The following is a 20786-nucleotide window of genomic DNA, read 5'->3' as shown; positions in this document are numbered from 1 at the left end:
TATACAAAAATCTTCCTGTCAATTTTGTATTCCATGTCCAATCAAATACCCTCATATAAATTGGGACAGGACGAGTAGTTTTAAACATAATCAAATACTAAAAAGTAGTACATTCAACCTTAATAACAGTACTTAATACTTCGTGCTAAACATATTGAACGCACGTTATTCTCATTTCACGTACTTAATTACTCCATTAGATAGATAAATAGATTTAACAATTTCTGGTACAAAAGCAACGACGTCGAAAGCCTTTGCATTTGCCATCAGGGAAGCCTTCAGTGTTGCAAACGGAAGCACAGTTGTTGTTTCTCGTACACAATCCTTTGAACCTTTGGCTAGGTGACTCACAGCTCCTTGCCTCTGCAGGCCCCATCTCTACAAGAAGATTAAGAAGCAACAAGACTTATAAATTCCGTTAAAAAAATATTATTCCGTTTTGGATGTGTTCGGTACGAAGGAAAATGGTTTCCATGAATAATGTTTTCTGGTAAAATGTATTCGAGGAAGATGAGTGGTTTCTTATTTATTTTTTTTGTGTTCGATAGTTAAATAAAAAATTATATCTAATCTACACAAATATTATGGGAGGCTGAGATGGGGGATAGGAGAGTCGGGTGGTGGGGATGAGGGCTACGGGGGTGGGGTGAAGATGAGGTGAGTTGGAGATGGGGTGGACACAGCCAATATGGACGGAGGGAGTATATGTGTTCGAGATTAGGAGTTTCATTTAGTACTGGATGAAGAATTAATATTATTTTATTTACTGCTTAGTTTCGAAAAGAGTGCAATTCTTTTTTTAGCAAATCAGAAAGAGAGTTCATACTTCATACCCTTTTTTTCATCAAGACATATTAAAAAGTTATGGTTCACAAATCTACAAAGCAAATGGAAAAAAATAATTGTGAAAGATTGTGAAAACTAAGAAGTAAGAAAGAGCAAGACAGGATTTTACCAGTGGCAAAGACAACCATAAGCAAGAGTAACACAGTTGCAAACCAACGCATTGAACGCCCCATCATTTTTGTTTCACTCAAAGAGAATGGTATGTATGAGAGCTGTAGATAAGAAAATAATTGTGAGGAGCCTATGGTAGGTATAAGGTTATATAGATAGGAATTTGTACACGACACATACTTTAAATGTGATTTGAATGAGCGGTTGAGGAGAAAGGGGGAAGACTAGAAATATCTGGGTATGTCTGACATGGTCATGCTAGTATTAGTAATTGCTAAAAAGATCATTTCTCGATTCATATTATGTGTTTATTTCGATTAGACACAAAAATAGAGAATATTAAAGAGTTTTTTTTTTTCTTATAGTTGAAGGGACCTTGAATCTAACTTAAATAAAAAATAAGCTCATAAGGCGAGACCGATATATTGCCCAAAACCATAAAAAAATATCAAAGAACTCACAATCCACTAGTGTGGGACTCAACACTCCTCATTCCCGCATAATTGAATATATATGTGGAGCGTGGACAAATGAATTGGGTAAATTTGACTCTGGTACCACATTAAAATTGGCTCACGAGATGAGGATTATCTAACATTATATAAGAAGACCAGCCCATGTTTGCACGAAAATCAATAGGATAACTTAATTATATTATAATCTCACCTTGTAGCAAAAGCAGAAAGTCTGATTGAACTACAGTAGGAATCACTCGTTCTAGTGGTCGTTATGTTATATATACATGTGCCACGACCGAAAACATAATCTATATGAGGTAAAGAAAAGAGAATGGAATATTGAGAATTCTTTTTCTCATGTTCCAAGCGTATTGTTTAAGTGTATTTATAGGAAAATATCAGAGTTACTAGTAATTACTAAAATTATTATTTTTACCCTAGTAGGTTTTTAAAGCACCTCTTATGGGTGGACTTTTATTTTTGATAATGATTTTAAACTAAAAATGTGTACAATGCTATTGTAGTAGTTAATGAGAATATTATTAGGTTTAAAAATTTAAACAATATAAAAATATAATATTCTTTTTTAAACATATTCATTAAAAAGAAACATAATTCAAACTGAAATGAATGGAGCAAACACACTTTATCGGCTACACAGCACATATTTAATTTCTTTGTACCATCATAGTATATGCGACTTTGATCAGCTAATTCGTTCAAACAGTTCAAAAGAAATGCTAAATATCTTTTGAGTTTAAATCGGATTCACTAAAATGATTTTTCAATTATTTCAACCTTTCACCAAATTACGTAATGGATAACAAAAGTTTTCGTGAATATGCCCAAAAAAAAAAATCCACTTCCATTTCTTTTATTATTATATATAGATATAAATAGTGTACATACACGTGTAATGAAAACAAAAGAGATATCTCTCACTAATCACTAACCATTTACTTGACCCAGATTAGCTCTATCCGTTTGGATGGTTGTTCGTACATATTGTTTCACAATATATGGTATTGCATTGTATTGTATTGTAATAAATTGTTTTGATAAATATAATATGATTAATAGATTGTATCGTTTCTCATGTCGTTACATTATGTCACGCATCAATAATTTAAAGAATAAGATAAACCTACAAAAAAAATAGGATACATATTAGAGTTGCTATAAAAAGGGTATACAATAACGGATAAAGTAGGATTATTGTACAATAAGTAAAGACAATATGAGAAAAAGAAATAAGGTAATGATCTGAACACACCAAATCGATAGTTACACAAAATGAGATTTCTCGTCGTTACATGATGATGATAAATTTAACGATACGATATAATAAAGTTTAAGTAACAATAATAACAAATATTATATCTTATCTATATATTATTAAAAGAGGATAGTTTGCTCTAAGATTTTAACAAGTGGCAGCATAGGATTAAGACGTGTGGTAGTTTTAGGACAAAAAATAGTTAATTAGTTAATAATTAGTTTTGTTTTTTAACTTGAATTTAAATCTGGAAAAAGAAATACACAAAAAAGGAAATCTAGGAAAAGGAGGTAGTTTTTGCTGAAGTTAGGTGCTGCACGATGGAGTAATGGATAAGATTAAAAGAAAATTGCTTTATTCAAAATAAATCACATTTTCCACAAAAGAAGTGCTTGTGTAGTTTTAAAACTGCTGGTGCACAATATTCTTAAAACTGTCAGTTAAAACTTGAATTAAACAATATGCTACCTTTCAAGGTTAGTTTTGAAGTTGAATTAAATTTTAAATTTGAAGATGTGATATCCACTTAATAGGAATCCTTTGTCAATTTCTTATTCAAATCTTGAATTACCTATATCATCTCTAAGATTCAGTAGCATTGTTCTTAAAAAAATTTAGACTCTAATCTTTTTACTGTGTTAATTTATTATAAGAGCAGAATTTTAATTGAAAAGAAAATGGTATTTGTGCGTAACAAAGTACTGGTGTGAATTTGAATTCAAATACAAAGTTTTAAAATTTGAATTGAAAGATACAATTTTTAAAATTTAGATCGAAAGATAAGTATAGTTTTGATACTGTATACGTTCGATGAATGAAGTGATAAAATATTTTTTGATCCAAATATATATTTGCTTTTTATGATCAGTGTCTTAAAACTTTTTGGAGTCGTTTAATTATGTATTGTCATCCACAGTTATGACCTTAATCTTATAATCTCCTTCTCCTCTCAAGATTTTATTATCTATAAATTACAAACCGGAATAATGAACTTTTTCCTAAACTAATCTTTGTGAGGAATAGCAGATTATCAAATAGGTCCGACAAAAGTGGCTTCAAATATAGCTTTCTTTCTTCGTCTACTTTTCAAAATTATAGTACTAATTGTAATCTGTATTAATGAATGGTCTGTATTTGTCTCCTTTTAAAAGTTATATAATGTACTAATCCTAATTTGTATTGGTGAATTGTTATTTGCAGGATCAAATCCATGCAACCATTAGAAGGTTTGTGAATACGTCCATGTATTATAATTGTTTGTGAATATACATCCAAGTTTAAATTTTTCGTCAACATTTTCGAATGAATTGTATAGTAAGTTCTTTTCTTGGTAAATATATCCAATGCGGTTCATATTGGTTTACTTCTCTGTTTTTACTAGCAGAGTAAAGAAGGGAGTTTTAAAAAAAAAAAAAAAAAAAAAAAAACTTCTCTGTTTTTAGTTTTTAGATTAATGTGGCAAACTATATAATTGATCTTCAAATGAACATCCCAGCACTACTTCTGGTAAGAGAATTTCTTTTCTTTTCTTTTCTTAGCATTTCATTTTATGATTTAATTTGCTTATATAATTGTAAATAATGTAATCTGAGTTTTGTTATGCTTGGTTTAATAACAAACATGATTGCTTAGATAGTTTAAAGGTCAAAGTGAAATCTCATCTACATCCAAGGACGATTTAAGACAAACCAACATGAAAGATGTCATGTCATAAATTGAAGGTGTTCTACGAGCGATATTCTGGCCCAAAATACTTCAAATGGAGAACTAATAAAGAGTTTCACATAGAAGATTGGTGAGGAGCATCACCATCGGGAGCATTCCCAAATTTGAATGAAAAAATAAACATGTCAATATCTTTGAGTTCGCGACTTTTGTAGGACAAAAAAAAAGTTGAACCAAACTAATACAAAAAAAAATATATAAGTAGGTTTCACGCACTAATTTAGTGCGTGAAAGAACCAAACTGCAAAAATAAAATTTTGGCCTTTCACGCACGAAATTCGTGCGTGAATGAGGCCACCAAAAAGTCCTGCACTTTTGACCTTTTCAGCCAATGAATTTCAACTCCCATTTCTATTTTCTCACATCATTTGTCTGCCATTAGCTGTCCACCTGCCTTCTCTTCTTCTTAAGTTCTCATTGCACTACATCGCATAGAGTCCGGAACCAAAATGCCTCCAAAAAAATCACTTTGAGCCAAAATACCCTAACAAAAAACAAATTACAAAACTACCTTTAGCGCAATAATTTACTGCGCTAAAGCAGTTCACGGAGACGGAGCCGTTAACTGCTTTAGCGCAGTATTTTACTGCGTTATAGAAGCAACAAAAAAAAAAATCTATAACGCAGTAAAATACTGCGTTATAGAAACAGTACCAAAAAAAAAAAATTGGCCAACTTTATTTTTTGCAACACTTAGTGTTTTTTTTCATACTTTGACCAACGATTAGTCGTGTGTCAAGACTCCGAAACGTCAATATTTTATATAGAACCTGATATTTTTTTCTGCTTACAATAATGTAAGCCCAATACATCAAGGATACGTAGACGTTCGGATCGTCATTTTAGGGGTTGAAAAGGTGCCCAAAGTAAGTTTTGTTTGAAAAAACTTAGTGTTTTTTTCATACTTTGATCAACGATTAGTCGTGTGTCAAGACTCCGAAACATCAATATTTTATATAGAACCTGATATTTTTTTCTGCGTACAATATGTAGGCCCAATACATCAAGAATACATAGACATTCGGATCGTCATTTTAGGGGTTGAAAAGGTATCCGAAGTAAGTCTTAAAAAATAAAACACCCTAAAGTTTCCAAACAAAACTTACTTCAGGTACCTTTTCAACCCCTAAAATGACTATCCGAACGTCTACTTATCCTTGATGTATTGGGTCTACATTATTGTATGCAGAAAAAAATATCAGGTTCTATATAAAATATTGACGTTTCGGAGTCTTGACACATGACTAATCGTTGGTCAAAGTATGGAAAAAACACTAAAATGACGATCCGAACGTCTACGTGTCCTTGATGTATTGTGCCTACATTATTGTACGCAGAAAAAAATATCAGGTTCTATATAAAATATTGACGTTTCGGAGTCTTGACACACGACTAATCGTTGGTCAAAGTATGGAAAAAAACACTAAGTGTTGCAAAAAATAAAGTTGGCCAATTTTATTTTATTTTTGGTATTGTTTCTATAACGCAGTATTTTACTGCGTTATAGAAAAAAAAAATTACTTCCATAACGCAGTAAAATACTGCGCTAAAGAAGTTAACGGCTCCGTCTCCATGAATTGCTTTAGCGCAGTAAATTACTGCGCTAAAGATAGTTTTGTAACTTTTTTTTTGTTAGGGTATTTTGGTTCAAAGTGATTTTTTTGGGGGCATTTTGGCTCCGGACTCCATGCGATGCAGTGCAATGAGAACTTAAGAAGAAGAGAAGGCAGGTGGCACCTAATGGAAGACAAATGATGTGAGAAAATAGAAATGGGAGTTGAAATTCATTGGCTGAAAAGGTCAAAAGAGCAAGACTTTTTGATGGCCTCATTCACGCACGAATTTCGTGCGTGAAAGGCCAAAATTTTATTTTTGCAGTTTGATCCTTTCACGCACTAAATTAGTGCGTGAAACCTATTTATGTTTTTTTTTTATTATTATTTGTTTGGTTCAACTTTTTTTTTTGTCCTACAAAAATCGCGGATTCCAATATCTTTTGTATAACTCTAAATGTGGTTAACTTTTTAAAGTGAGTATGGACTTATGGTTAAGTTTTGTACTCGAGTTGAAAGATAAAGTTTTTAAGTTAGAGGTGATTAAATTTTGAATTTGAATTAATAATTAAACATGTAGTTCTTCTAATAAAATAGAATTAATGATTTCCGTTGATTAACATGAAGAAAAAGACACAATAACTAACGGAAGCAATCTGTGATCCAAATCCATTGTACGTAGTTCAAATAAAGTTTTACATTGTCAAATAAAAGATTAAAAAATAAAATATAGGAATAAATTTTCATGTATGTTATTTCAATAGTTTAAACTTGAACTCAACTCAAGTTTTTAAGTTGAAAATAAAAGAGAATTTTTAAAACATGTTATAAAAATAGCAATTTTGAAAAGTAACAGTAAGGTTTATAACAACAAAAAAAAAAATCAAATAACTTCTTTATATTTTGGACTAATTAAAAATTACATTATAGAAAAAAATTTGAATTATTTCGATTACAGACATTAAACCACTAAATGAGACTAATCAAAATATCATAGTGGAAATGATGCATACATGAATGAAAAGAATGCACAAATAATTGTGACACTTAATAACATAAAGGCATTTAAGATTAGCAAAATTTAAGATGAGAAAGTCTTGAATTATGAAACTCATCCTATAAAAAATTCATAAGCTGAAATCTTAATAACATAAAGGCAAAAGTATATTAAAATTTGAAATAATTTTAAGCAATAAAAGTAAATAAAAATAATCAAATTTCTCATGTACATAATCTCATAACTTAAAATTAAAACTAAAAACATTCTATTAAAGACAAAAATAATAATTTCTTATTGCATGTAATACTTAAATAATGATTGTTATAAATACTGATATATATTATGATAAAATACCAGTTGTTTATGAAAAAAAATAGATAAAATAATAATAAAATTATTTTGTTTATACATTAGATGAATTCAACGAATTCAAAAACATAATATAGTACTCCTATGAAATATTATATTATTTTGATAAGATATAAACACTAAATATACAAAAGTTAATAAAAAGATAAAGTAGAAAAATGTACTAAGAGTGGGTTAAAAATGAGTGAATTAATATTTTTTAAAAAAGTAACTAAAATGACACTAAAAACATTATTGATAAATTTAGAAAATTGAAGTACTGGGAACAGCAAAATAAAAGTTCTTTAAAACGACGAGTTAGAAAAATGTATATCTAAGACAATAGTTAGTGGATAATGATATCAAGCTAATTGGCAATATAATGAATGTAGAATTACTAAATAGTTGATAATGCGATAAATAAAAATAAGATAAATGTTATCGGTTAAAAGAAAAAAAGTAATTGAGTCTAACATGCAAGTAGGGTCACCTTTTCTTCATAGACATTAAATTAATCCGATCTTTTTTTTTTCTTATGTGATAAAAGTGAAATGTAGCAATAAGTATTGTTAAGGAGTAAAAAATAGTTATTTATATTATATTAAAACAGGAGTGATATGCAAGGAAACAAGTGAAAAACTAATAAATATTCATATGATAAAGTACTTAAAAATGCAAACACAATAAATATGAAAATATAAAAATAAAAAGTATATAAATAAAAAATTATAATGTAGAAATATATATAAAAAAGAAGGGACTGTATGAGGATATTTATCATTTTTAAATAATTTGTAAAATAAATAAACTAAATAATTAAATAATGCTAAAGATATTGTTAACAAATTTAGACAATGAACTAAGCTTATATATTGGTTTGTTTTAATAAGTATTAACTATCATAACCTATGATGTGCTAAATATGCTAACATTCTCTCATGTAAGCTTAGACAATATTATTTTACAAGAAGTTAAATCTTAAAATTGTTCAATAAACCTATATATTCATGATTACATGTATAAACCGATCGCGCATCGCGCGGGTACGTATACTAGTTTAAACTAACAGCACAACACAATATTATGGTAACAACCATTCAGACAGGCTGTTAACTAATTATCCATGTACAACTACTCAAGCTATAAGTACAACACTATGAGCAGTAGTTGATAGGCGGGATAGGCTCTCCAAGTTCGTTTCTTTTGTCTGTCCTATATAGAACTTTGGTCCCATGCGTTATGTGGGCGAAATTGAAATAGAGACGAATTTACGATTTGAAGTTTATGATTTTTTATTCTAATTTTTTAGATTTATCGAATCTAAATATAATTTTTTTAAAGATAAATATAGAGATTGAGCTAAAATTATAAATGATACATTCGATCTTGACCTGTGACTTATGGATTTTTATTTAGGCTTTCGGGCCTAAGACAACAACTATTTTTCGTTAAGGTACTATTGGTACTTCGTTCTAAAATCATAATCAGATCCAAGATATAAATTCTATGAGTTCAACCTTTAAAGTTCTTTACATGATTCCATTATATCTTTACAGTTGGGTTTATATCTATTACAGTTTGTTGCAATTTTACTAAATTTTTATATATAAATTTATTTACACGTCGAAAATATTGAATCATAATAGTGAATCCGTCCCCCCTAAAATAACATTCTCTTTTAAGCCTTTTACTTATTGTTTGCGTCTTGAATCAAAAGTTATTTTTTTGTGATTTTTTCTCAAGATGAAATACGAGAATACCAGCACAGAAGTCATTACTTGTTATTGTTTCAAGATAAATTTATTTACTCATCTAAATAATATTTTATATGGCGACTCAAGAACTATGTTACCTATTTATCACTTTAGTGATATTAAGATTCGATACTCTACATTGACTACACATTGACAACCCATTAAACACGTTATGCAACTTTTGAGAAAATGTTTTAATAAATAAAATAAAATAAAGCAAGTAAAAGTAAAAAGCTGTTGTTTCACATTATAGTGAATCTATATTAAAAAAAAAAAAACGTTTTATACATCAAGCAAGAAATTAAAAAAAAAAAAAAAACTGTACTTAATAGGAGTAGAATAGTATATAAAGTAAATAAAGTTATAAATAATTAATTTAATATCCTAGCCAAGAATAAATTATTACCATTTTCTAAAGTGTGGAGGTCCCCACACGGACCTTAAAATCATTATAGCGTTGAATTAAAATAGAGAAAATGATAGATATGATCCCTTATGTTTTAGAGTAGATTCCAAATAGTTCCTGAAGTATTGCATTTAATAATTTTGATCCTTTAAGTCAACCAAATATTTTTAGATTCCGTCAAATATTTTAATAATTTATGTTCAAGGAAACAATGAAAAAAAGAGATTTAATCATAAACCCCAAAAAAGTCCCACAAATTCTAAAACACGCAAACCAAAAACTACACTATACACTAAAAAGATGGAATATGAAAAAATAGTAGATATTTCACTCAAAAGGTTGTACCAGACTCAAAAAATAAATTCAAAAATAGCAGAAACTAAAACAATTGTACTCCTAAATGTGAGTTCCCGCTAATCTTTTTTTCCCACAGTTCCGTCAAATCTAACCGACAGAGTTCCGTAAAAATTTAGCGGGGACTATAAATGCACTCAAGTGGCTATTTTGAACATGTCCTCAAACATAAGGGACCATTTTTGTCATTTTCTCAATTAAAAAATACCCCACAATTATTAATTTTTCCCATTTTCAACTTGTTCTAACATCGTACTTGACTTTGTTTTACACACAAAAGTTTCATTTGTAACTCAAGATTATCAAAAAGTCTTTTTTCTTCTTCATCATCTCAAGAACCCCATAAATATTCTCTGTATATACAGTGTGATATACAGTTGATATACAGTGTAAATGGACTCAAAATCATTAAGGTTGATAACCCATCAATCATTTTTCACAGCCGTTCGATCTGGTGACCTTGAATCACTTAAAATAGTTATAAAAAATGAAGGGTTGGATGTTTCTTGTTTATTAGCTTTACAAAATGATGGAGGTGAAACTGCTTTGTATATTGCTGCTGCAAATAATTATAAGGAGATAGTGAGTTATTTGCTTGGTTTTTGTGATTTGGAGAGTGTTATGATTAGGTCTAAAGCTGATTTTGATGCCTTTCATGTTGCTGCTAAAAATGGCTACTTGGGTATGTTTCTTTTTGCAATTTTAGATACTGTGTTATTACTTATTGTTTAAAAGATACATGTTAATGAATTATGTTCTTGATTAGTTTTTGTCTGTTAGATACTGTGTTACTTATTACTTATTGTTCAATTACCTGTTAATGAATTGTGTTCTTGATTAGTTTGTGTGTGTGTGATTAGATGTATAAGTATTCTTTGATCTGTTTTAGACTCTTTTTTTGGGGGGTTTAGGGTTGGGGTTGGGGTTGGAAGTGGTTGGGGGGGTGGGGGGGGGGGGGAGGGGGAGGAATTTAATGGTTAGGGGTTTGGTCTGTTTAAGTTACTGAGATCTAAATTAATAATTTATACATATTGAATGAATTTCTTAAGACAAATACAGAGGTTAGGCCAAAGCTATTGGTTTCGGTCACTTGGGTATATTTTTTTTTTTTTTTGGCTTAATGCATCTGCGACTCCTAAACTTGTCTCTTATTTCCATTTTGGCATCTCAACTAAGTGTTGTTCCTATTGAACCCCTGAACTCGTCTCAAGTATGTCTATCAAACCCCCTAAATCTTATCTTTATTAGAAGCAGAAATTAAATTAGGAAAATGAAGGTGGAGTAATAGTTTAGACATGTGGTAAGCTATTCTTTAGGTCATGGATATGTCGGTTTCTGTTGGTTCTGCTTTTTCACTGCGAGCTTAATTAACAGTTACTCTTTTTCCCCCCTCTCAATTGCTGCTAATCTTAACTAAAAGATGGCATAATTATATTAGAATATATATTAGCACGTTCTTACATTGAAGATGGAATACTATGTAAGTCGGATTGTGTTTGATAGACACTTTTGAGGACGAGTTCAGGGGTTCAATAGGAACAACACTTAGTTAAAGTGCCAAAATGGAAAAAAGGAAAAGTTTAGGGGGCCGCATATGCATTAAGCCCTTTTTTTTTTTTGGCAATTATAGATACTGTCTTATTACTTATTGTTCAATAGCTACCTGTTAATGAATTATGTCCTTGATTAGTTCTCTGTGTGTCTGTGCGCGCACGCGGGGGGGGGGGGGGGGGGGGGGGGGGTTGTAGAATTGTGTGTTTAGATGTACAAGCAAGTATTGTTTGACCTTTTTTTAGCCATGATTTGAAGCTTATAGGATTTTAGTCCTTTTAAGTTATTGGATTCTAAATTAATAATTTGTATATATTGAATGAATTTCTTTAAGACAAATATAGAGTTTGGATCAAAGCTATTGGTTTCGGTCAAACCTGTAAGCTATAGTCTAGCTCCGCCCTTAGGTCTAAAGCTGATTTTGATGCCTTTCATGTTTGCTGCAAAAAGTGGCCACTTGGGTATGTAGTATTTCTGTTTTTTATATACTGGGTTATTGCTTATTGTTCAAAAGTTACCTGCTAATGAATTGTGTTCTTGATTAGTTTCTCTGTTTGGGTGCTTAGATGTACAAGTAAATTCTCTGATCTGTTTTTTTTAACTTTTTTTTGGGGTGGGGGTGGAGATAGGATTTGAAGCTTACGGGTTTAAGATTGTGGTTCTTTACTTGGTTCTAAATTAATAATTTGTACATATTGAATGAGTTTCTTAGGACAAATACAGAATTTGGACTAAAACTAGTGAGTTTGGCCAAACTCATAAGCTATTAGTTTAGCTTTGCCCCTGGTGGAGGGGTGGGTTGAGGCAGAGGCGGAGCCAGAATTTAAAGTTTATGGGTTTAATATTTTAGTCCTTTTAAGTTACTGTGTACTGAATTAATAATTTGTACATATGGAATGAATTTCTTAAGACAAATATAGAGTTTTGATCGAAGCCACTGCGTTTGGCCAAACCCGTAAGCTATTAGTCTAGCTCTGCCCTTGGGTGGAGGGGTGGGCTGAGGCAAAGACGGAGGCATAATTTGATGGTTATGGGTTTAATATTTTAGTCCTTTTAAGTTACTAAGTTCTAAATTAATAATTTGTACGTATTGGATGAATTTCTTTAGATAAATATAGAGTTTGGACCAAAGCTATTGCGCTCGGCCAAACATGTAAGTTGTGGTTTAGCTCCGGCCCTGGGCGGAGGGGTGGGGTGGGGGGTAGGGGGTTTAATCACTAGGGGTAAAGCTAGCTCTTTGGTTATTTGTTCGGCCGAATTCAGTAGCTTTGGTCCAAACCTTGTATTTCTATTGAATTTTTTTTGAATATGTACGAAATATAAATTTAGAACCTAGTAACTTTGAAGGACTAGAAAATCCCGAACTCATAAACTTTAAATCCTGGCTTGGCCTATGTAATCACGATTCTTGCTTTGTTGACCAACGATGCTCAAATAGTGTATTGGGTATGATAAGGTCAGTTTAACAGAAATCTTGAAGCAAAACCATGAATTGTAAGTTTAGTTCCTAATGCCAGTTTGTATAATACACTTTGGAATTGATCTTTCTCTTAATAAGATATCAGTATATTTTAAATGATTTGACTCGAAACCATTTATTCTATTAGGAGAATAGTTATCCCGAAAATAATCATTTAGTTCATTTGTAGAGTATTCATCCCAAAAAAAGAAAAAGAGCATGTTTTTAGTTAGTAGAACTTCATGTAGTTTGTAATCAGCTACTTCAATTTCATATTTTCAATTTTGTTTCATTGGGCTACTGATAAGCTTGACCTATTTTGATCTTCTGAGATCATAGATAATCAAAGTATCGGATCCAGGTGGTTGTGATACTTTTTGTGCTTTAAAAAGATAGTGGTGATTTTCATGTTTCAATTACTGTTCAATCGATCAAATAATCCTCAGTCTCAAACAAATTAAGTCCACTTTATTGCAGTAATCGATAATAGGACTTCTTTTTATATTAGTGATTCTTACTTGGAGAAATTTACTGAGCGCGAGCAAGAAGTACCTGACATGCTCTCCATAGTAAATTCTATTTAGTATATTTGACAAAATAACACATATATTGTCATTTACAGGTATTGTGCGGGAACTTTTGGCCATGTGGCCTGGACTTTGTAAAGTATGTGACTCAAGAAATACAAGCCCTCTTTATTCAGCTGCTGTTAAGGGACATTTAGATGTGGTGAATGCCATTTTAGATGCAGATGTGAGCTCCATACGGATTGTTAGGAAGAATGGAAAAACTGCACTACACACAACTGCTAGGTATGGCCTTCTGCATATTGTAAAAGCACTTATACAGCGAGATCCAGATATAATATCCATCAAAGATAAAAAGGGTCAAACTGCACTTCATATGGCTGTTAAGGGTCAGGATACCTCTGTGGTGGAAGAAATGTTGGATACGGACAACTCAATATTGAATGAGCGTGACAAGAAGGGCAACACAGCTTTACATATAGCCACACGGAAATGTCGTTTCCAGGTATTTTTTTTTTTTCCATTAAGGTAATAGCATGACTCCTCAGACCCCACTTGTGGGATCACAATGGGTTTGTTGTTGTTTTTGTTGTAAGTTATTGCATGACTCTTGCTATTCTGAATACATCAAAGATCTGCTCTCATTTCTAGATCATGAAGTTGAGGATTATATTTTTTTAGCGTTCCAAGTTCCTGACGATGCATTTTATTCCTTCCTATAAAGGTTTAGCATTTAAGTTATGTGATTTGGGCTTCCAAGTAACTATATTTGCTTATCATGTTTTTGCTGCCACATCAAGTATATAAAGTGTTCTAGTGTTCAAACCTAATAGAAAACTATTGTATGTTGCAATGTTTGACTATAAACTTAAAAGGCGCTTGCTAAGGCTAGAAACAAAAGTTGTTTGAGTGCCTCGACTTCTCTAATGGATGACTTCACTGAACTTCTGCAATGACCACTCCTAACCTTTATGAATAAAACCCTCCAACCATGTTGAGAGATCAGCACATTGAAGCCTCCATAATCACCCATATCCAATATGTATCCATAGCTGAATCTAGGTAACATCGTTTTGGAACACAATCAGAAGACAGTTGTTACAGGCCTACGGCTTCCCAGAGTTTTTTGGTCTCTTTTGGGACCATTTGATAGCAAGCTGAAGTTTTTCGCAGTAGTGAAACTGAATGCTAACAGGACGAGAACGAATAGAAACTCATGATAAGAATTTTGTAATATTGTTTCATCATCCAAGTGTATCATGAAGTTGCAAAGAAACTCAAAACATCCTAGTGATTTGTGTAGGGTAAGTTGCAAAATTTTCATGATGGAAAGGAAAAGGTATATGCAAAGAAAAATGTGGATTTTTTTGTTCAGCGACCAATTTATTATTTCACTACACACATCATTGATCAGGATGTATAATGTTGAAACATCTGAATTGGTCAGTCTAACACTCTAAGATATGTGACATCATTTGGTGAACAAATAATAGACGGTAAAGTGTGCAACAACAACATACCCCGTGAATCCCACAACGTGGGGTCTGGGGAGGGTAGAGTGTACGCAGACCTTAGAGGGTAAAGTGTGCAAATTAGACAATACTTGATTACACTTTTTAGTAGTCTAAAGAAACTCCACCAAGAAGAAAGGAAGGGCGTCATTTTTACTATCAGTCTACTAACTTTAATTCAACCTAGTTGAATTTGTAACAAAATATGCTCAAACAATTACTATGTATTTAAGTGCTCTATGACTCATGAAGAACGTGATCGAATCAGCGTCTATTTTATTTCCCTTCCTTTTCTTATACTATCATCTTGTATACCTCCTTATCCAAAAAAAAAAAAAAACCTATTATCTTTGCATACCAAGATATCTAGCTTGATGTTTCATTCATCCTTGCAGTAGTGTATGGTGAGCCGGATTCTTAATTGCTGGTATTGAGGCTAAATAAATCATCAAATATTATGCGTTTGAATTTTAATAAAGTTATACTGAAGGAAGGGCATTAGAATAGGCGGCTGAGCCTGCATTTGTTTGTCTTGTTTTTTTTCCTCTTGTTCGTCCTGCACTACTTTTATTGTGTTATCTGAGGAGTTAAACTTTCCTGCCTTTGTTGTTTTTTATTTTTCGTATCCTCATGATGTGCCTTTGTTCCAGGTTGTGAGCCTTCTGCTCACTTACACGTCCCTTGATGTCAATGCAATTAATAATCAAAAGGAAACTGCAATGGACTTAGCAGACAAATTGCAATATGGTGACTCAGCTTTGCTAATTAAGGAAGATCTGACTGAGGCTGGTGCAAAACACGCCCGATTCGTAGGTCAATTCGATGCAGCATCCGAACTTAAGCGGACCGTAAGCGACATTAAACATGAGGTCCAATCCCAGCTTATACAAAACGAAAAAACCCGAAAGCGTGTTTCTGGTATTGCCAAAGAGCTTAGGAAAATTCACAGAGAAGCTGTTCAGAATACCATTAACTCTGTTACCGTGGTCGCTGTTTTGGTCGCCTCTATTGCTTTTCTAGCTATATTCAGCTTGCCGGGCCAATACATCGACAAGGGGCCTGAAGCAGGAAAGGCCCGAATCGCGGATACCGTTGCGTTTCGGGTATTCTGCCTCCTGAATGCTACTTCTCTATTCATATCTCTCGCTGTTGTTGTTGTTCAGATTACTCTGGTTGCATGGGATACGAGAGCTCAGAAACAAATTGTCTCGGTTGTGAATAAGATGATGTGGGCAGCTTGTGTTAGTACGTGTGGAGCATTCTTAGCTATCGGTTTTGTTATTGTAGGGAGGAAAAGCTCGTGGATGGCGATTACTATTACTGTGCTCGGTGCACCAATTCTTATTGGAACTCTGGTTGGCTTGTGCTACTTTGTTTTCCGACAGCATTTTGGAATATGTGGTAGCGATTCTCAAAGGCGTATTAAAAGAGCGAGTGGGAGCAAATCTTTCTCGTGGTCTTTCTCTGCAAATATTTCTGATATGGATGACTACAACTCCGATGAGAAAATTTATGCTCTGTGAGACTGACATTATGCAATGTTTGATCTGAAGGAGTTTTACTACATATAAATCATGGCTTTCCACGTATCATGGGAACGGATGTACAGTCAGACCTCTCTATAACAGGCATCCTCTTTAAACATTTCACTACAACAAGCATATTTTCTGTGGAACTGATCTTGCATCTTATATTATATTATATGTACTCTATAACAACATGTCGCTATAACACCTAAAAAGTATCGGAACAAACGATGCTGTTATATAGAGGTTTGAGTACCGTATATCCATTCTCTGTTGACCCCTATGCATGTCATCGAGAAGGTGAACGTGATACTGAGTCGAGATAAACAGGCATCAGGTACTCATTTTCAACATCATGCAAGAAAATTTTCTCTTTTTTGCTCCTACTGCGAGGTGTGATGAATTGTAAAAGTAAAATCTGGTGCTCGGAGAGTTAGTTGTATAAGTTTCGCTTTGCTTCAAGATGTCCATTTATATTAGTTGGGTTTGTCTTAATAAACACTTTTGTGGCGTGTATCCCCTCGATGTATAATCATGATTTGAGGTTTGTACATATTAGTGTAGGACTCTTTGAAGTACCAATAAAAAGCTTGTAAGTTGTTCGATGGAACTATAGATTAATGATATGATTTTGTTTTCCAACAGCACTGTTAACTACTCCCTTCGTCCTGATTTATGTGGCACTTTTCGCTTCCCGATAGTTAATTTGATTAATCTTTTAAGTTAAATTGGATTAAATTAACATAATATTTTAAAATCAAACTTTAGATATCCAAAAGCTACACGAAAAATACTATAAGTTGCAATTTTTCTCATGTCAATATGATGAATGAATATATCATATAATGTTTTCAAAGGTTACATAGTTTGAATTTCAAAAAACGAAAAGTGTCACATAAATAAGGATAGAGAGAGTATTGTTTTACTGAAGCTTTGATTGATGCATGATCCATTTGGCACTTCAATGGGGCAAGTGAACAGAGAGCCAGTTTTGGGATCACCATTAAAGCCATAACGGAAGTGTATTAAAATTTGCAAGTTTAGTCGCTTCGGAACCAATTTCAGGGCATATGAGATCGAAGTTGCAAAAATTTGCGTCTGAAGTTTGGCAGCATACTTCCGACTTTTTTGCCAAACGTCCAACAATAGTGTTTGAAGTCTTAACACGAATGTCTATAGTTTCAGACTTCTATGTTCGAAACTGAAAATAGTTCTTCTGAAGTATGAACTTTCATTCTTCATCCCTGCTAGTGTTCTCAATCTTTGTCAAAAACACCTGACTGAAAAATCATTTTTTATATTTATAATTCAAGATCCACTTCTTTAAGCTTGCAATAGTGGTGATTTTAGTGTTGAAAATCTCTTTAACTGATTATGCATGCAAAGTTCTTAAAAAGGTGGCAATTACATTGTGCAAACAGGTTGCCTGCGCAAATTTTTCGAAAATGTGTTATTTCTAAGATTGGGATGTTCTGTTTAATAATTTAATTTTCAGTACCTTAACAGCTCAGAAAAGAGCAAACGGACTACTACAAATCCTTAAAATGTGTGCAGCTTCAATAAGGATGCTCTGGAAGTAACATGAGGAGCATTGCAAAAGAAATCTTATTTGTGAGTGGTTGGGGTTGTGGGGGGTGGGGGAGTTGTTGTTGCTCTTGAAATTCCAGCTAGAAAACCTAGTAATGGTCAATAATTGAATTGAAAGGCAAGATTTGTCTTCCCAATCATGTACATTGATTCAAGTAAAAACTATTTGGTAACTTGATTATGTCCCCAACTTGTTTAGCATAATGGATAAATAGATAATTTCTTCTCATTTGCCAAAAGGCAGAGTTACACAATATTTATGCTCGTAGAACCGAAGTCTATCGCCATACCGACCATCAAATGAGATTGGTGCCGGCTGATTTCCAGTCAGCGTTTAAAAGGCGGGACGTTTTATTTAGTATGGGGCAAGGCGTAAGCCCTGAGGCACGGGGCGTAAGCCCCACAGATCTTTTAATTTATAATGTAGTAAAATAGTATAATAACAAAAATTTATAAAAGAAATATATTAATAATTTTAAAAATTAAAAACATGATTAAAGACACTCATAGAAAATAAAACTTCTAACATGATTGTACAAGTAAAAATAATGCAAATGATTAAAAAGTTATTATGAGATGCAAACCAGCTTTAACCTGTTAGCTTTCAAACAATAAAAGAATCACAATTTCATAAAATGTACTACTATCATATGTATTATGCAATTTACCTCCCTAAAAGAAAATAATGAATAAACTTTAGCATATTATAATTAAAACATCACTCATTCATGAATAAAAATAAAATTACTTTCGAATAGCAAAATAATAAACTATGATAATTTTGAGACATAGGACAAAAACGTGGAGGCTAATGACAAGTGAAGATATAAAATTCGGGGCTATTTATTTTTAAAAAATATTAAGAGATATTCACCCTAACAGTGTTCTCAAATAGTAGTAAATTTGTAATACTACGGTTTGTTATTTGAGTTACTCTCAATCATCTTATTTTTATAGAAGAAGAAACCTATTAAGCATCATTCGTTTAATAAAGAATTATGAGGGTCAATAATGTTAACTGAGGAATTTGACACATAATTTGTGCAAGAACTCTTAGTCGAGCCCCGAGCATTGGGCGTTAGGCGAACTTAGGGCGTACAGTCAGGTGTTTAGGGCGTAAGCCTCACAGAACTAAGCCCCACATGTAAGCCCCGAGGCGTTTTGCTAGTGCCCCGCCTTGAGGCGAGCCCCGAGGCGAGTCCCATAATTGCCTTTTAAAACACTGTTTCCAGTCTGGTATCTTGCACCTCGTGCTCATGTAATCTATATTCAACCGTGTCTCGAAACCCCCCGAATCAATACTTTATACTACTATGTCGGATCTCGCTCGGGAGGTGAAATATTTTATCATACGTCTTGGCCTGACAACCTTGTTCGCCTTGGGTATTTCTGTAGATCTTGTGCGATGGGAGGTAGCATGTACTCACCGAAATAATTGAGGTGCGTGCAAGCTGGCCCCAACATCGCCTTTAAATAAAATACGTAGTTACAATTTATTGTAAGCTATATAGCTATCCAACCTTTGAGATGCCCTTGCTTCCCTTGACATTAGCTTTTCATTGAATTGTTTTTACCTTCTGCTATTATTAGGAAAATTCATACTAATACAAAGATTGATTAATGATAAGTTTGACAAATAAAAGGTCAACGTATTTATATCTTACTTTATAGTCTCCTTAACTTCTTTTTGAAAAAAACTCTTTTAACCAAGTTTCTTGAAATGCTTTTTGACAAACTATCACATTTACAAAAATTATAATGATAATATAACTTGGGACTGTGTTACAAAATCAAGATAAAATTAATTAAATATTTTTCATTTTACCCTTAGTATTAAATATTCTTGAAAATAATCAATATTGATTAGAATGTATTTATTGGAGAGAGATAGGAGTAAGGTAGTAAAATACATCTTTTATTTATAATTTCTTAAGAGACGTACAAAAGAGAAAGTGATCAAGTAATATGGGACGGGTGAACTACATACTAGCATGCAACATTAAAGGGAAGTATTTATTATTGAAGTACGTAATTTGTACTCCCTCCGTTCACTTTTAATTGCACTTTTAACTTTGCATGTCCCTTAAGAATTAATAAATGAAATATGTATTTTACTATAATACCCATATTAATTGATGTATAGTCTCATTGGACTTTGAACATGATTTGAATATGAGTAATTAATGTTAAGAGTAAAACAAAAACAAAACAAAAAATTGTTTTTCCTTGATATGCTAAAGTGGACAAGTAAAAGTGAAAATATATTTTTAGTATAGTGGACAAATAAAAGTGAACGGAGGGAATATGAGTTACTACACGTTTCGGCATTTTTTTAATAAGTTCTGTCCGAAAAAAAAAAGGTTCTTTCAAGTTTAGCATTATTTAAGAATTATATCATAATGAGTTGCACTTACAGTATCATTAACAAACCATCAATTCTATATGTGTTGCCATTATAAGTAAGGTTTGAATTAGATATAAACTCTTTAATCAAGATATTAAGCACTACTAATGGTTTTTTGTCAGAAAACTGTGATCATATGTTCAATTTCATGCCATTGGAACATAATTGATATTTGATAACACTTATTGGTCTATAGTTTAGTCTATTCTTTCTCCCTTGGGTGTTATTATATAATTGCTCTTTTATTTTCAAACAGTAAAGAAGTGTTTTTGTTTTCCTGGAAAAAGAGGGAAAGAGTATTTGTGATGAAAAAAAAGATTTATCAAGTGAAAAGAGCGATATATAGTAGCCCTAAACCAATTGAGAAATGAGTCTGTGACTCAATTTTGT

General features: G+C 32.3%; 2 protein-coding genes across 2 annotated transcripts; one reads left to right on the top strand and one right to left on the bottom strand.

The window, feature by feature from the left end:
• Positions 1 to 75: 75 nt before the first annotated feature.
• Positions 76 to 1113, bottom strand: LOC132625863 (defensin Ec-AMP-D2-like). Its single transcript, XM_060340457.1, has 2 exons — positions 956 to 1113; positions 76 to 378 (listed from the first exon to the last, which is right to left on the bottom strand). The coding sequence occupies exons 1-2, from the start codon at positions 1020 to 1022 to the stop codon at positions 215 to 217; spliced, it is 231 nt and encodes a 76-aa protein (XP_060196440.1). The 5' UTR covers positions 1023 to 1113; the 3' UTR covers positions 76 to 214.
• Positions 1114 to 10090: 8977 nt separating this feature from the next.
• LOC132625862 (ankyrin repeat-containing protein At2g01680) lies at positions 10091 to 17047 on the top strand. Its single transcript, XM_060340456.1, has 3 exons — positions 10091 to 10513; positions 13464 to 13873; positions 15530 to 17047. Exons 1-3 carry the CDS (start codon positions 10225 to 10227, stop codon positions 16400 to 16402), a joined length of 1572 nt encoding a protein of 523 aa, XP_060196439.1. The 5' UTR covers positions 10091 to 10224; the 3' UTR covers positions 16403 to 17047.
• The last annotated feature ends 3739 nt before the right edge of the window (positions 17048 to 20786 follow it).

Source organism: Lycium barbarum, chromosome 2 (assembly GCF_019175385.1).
Source record: "Lycium barbarum isolate Lr01 chromosome 2, ASM1917538v2, whole genome shotgun sequence".
Taxonomy (NCBI): Eukaryota; Viridiplantae; Streptophyta; class Magnoliopsida; order Solanales; family Solanaceae; genus Lycium; species Lycium barbarum.
The sequence above is the reverse complement of the archived record's forward strand: the minus strand, read 5'-3'. Positions and strand labels throughout refer to the sequence as shown.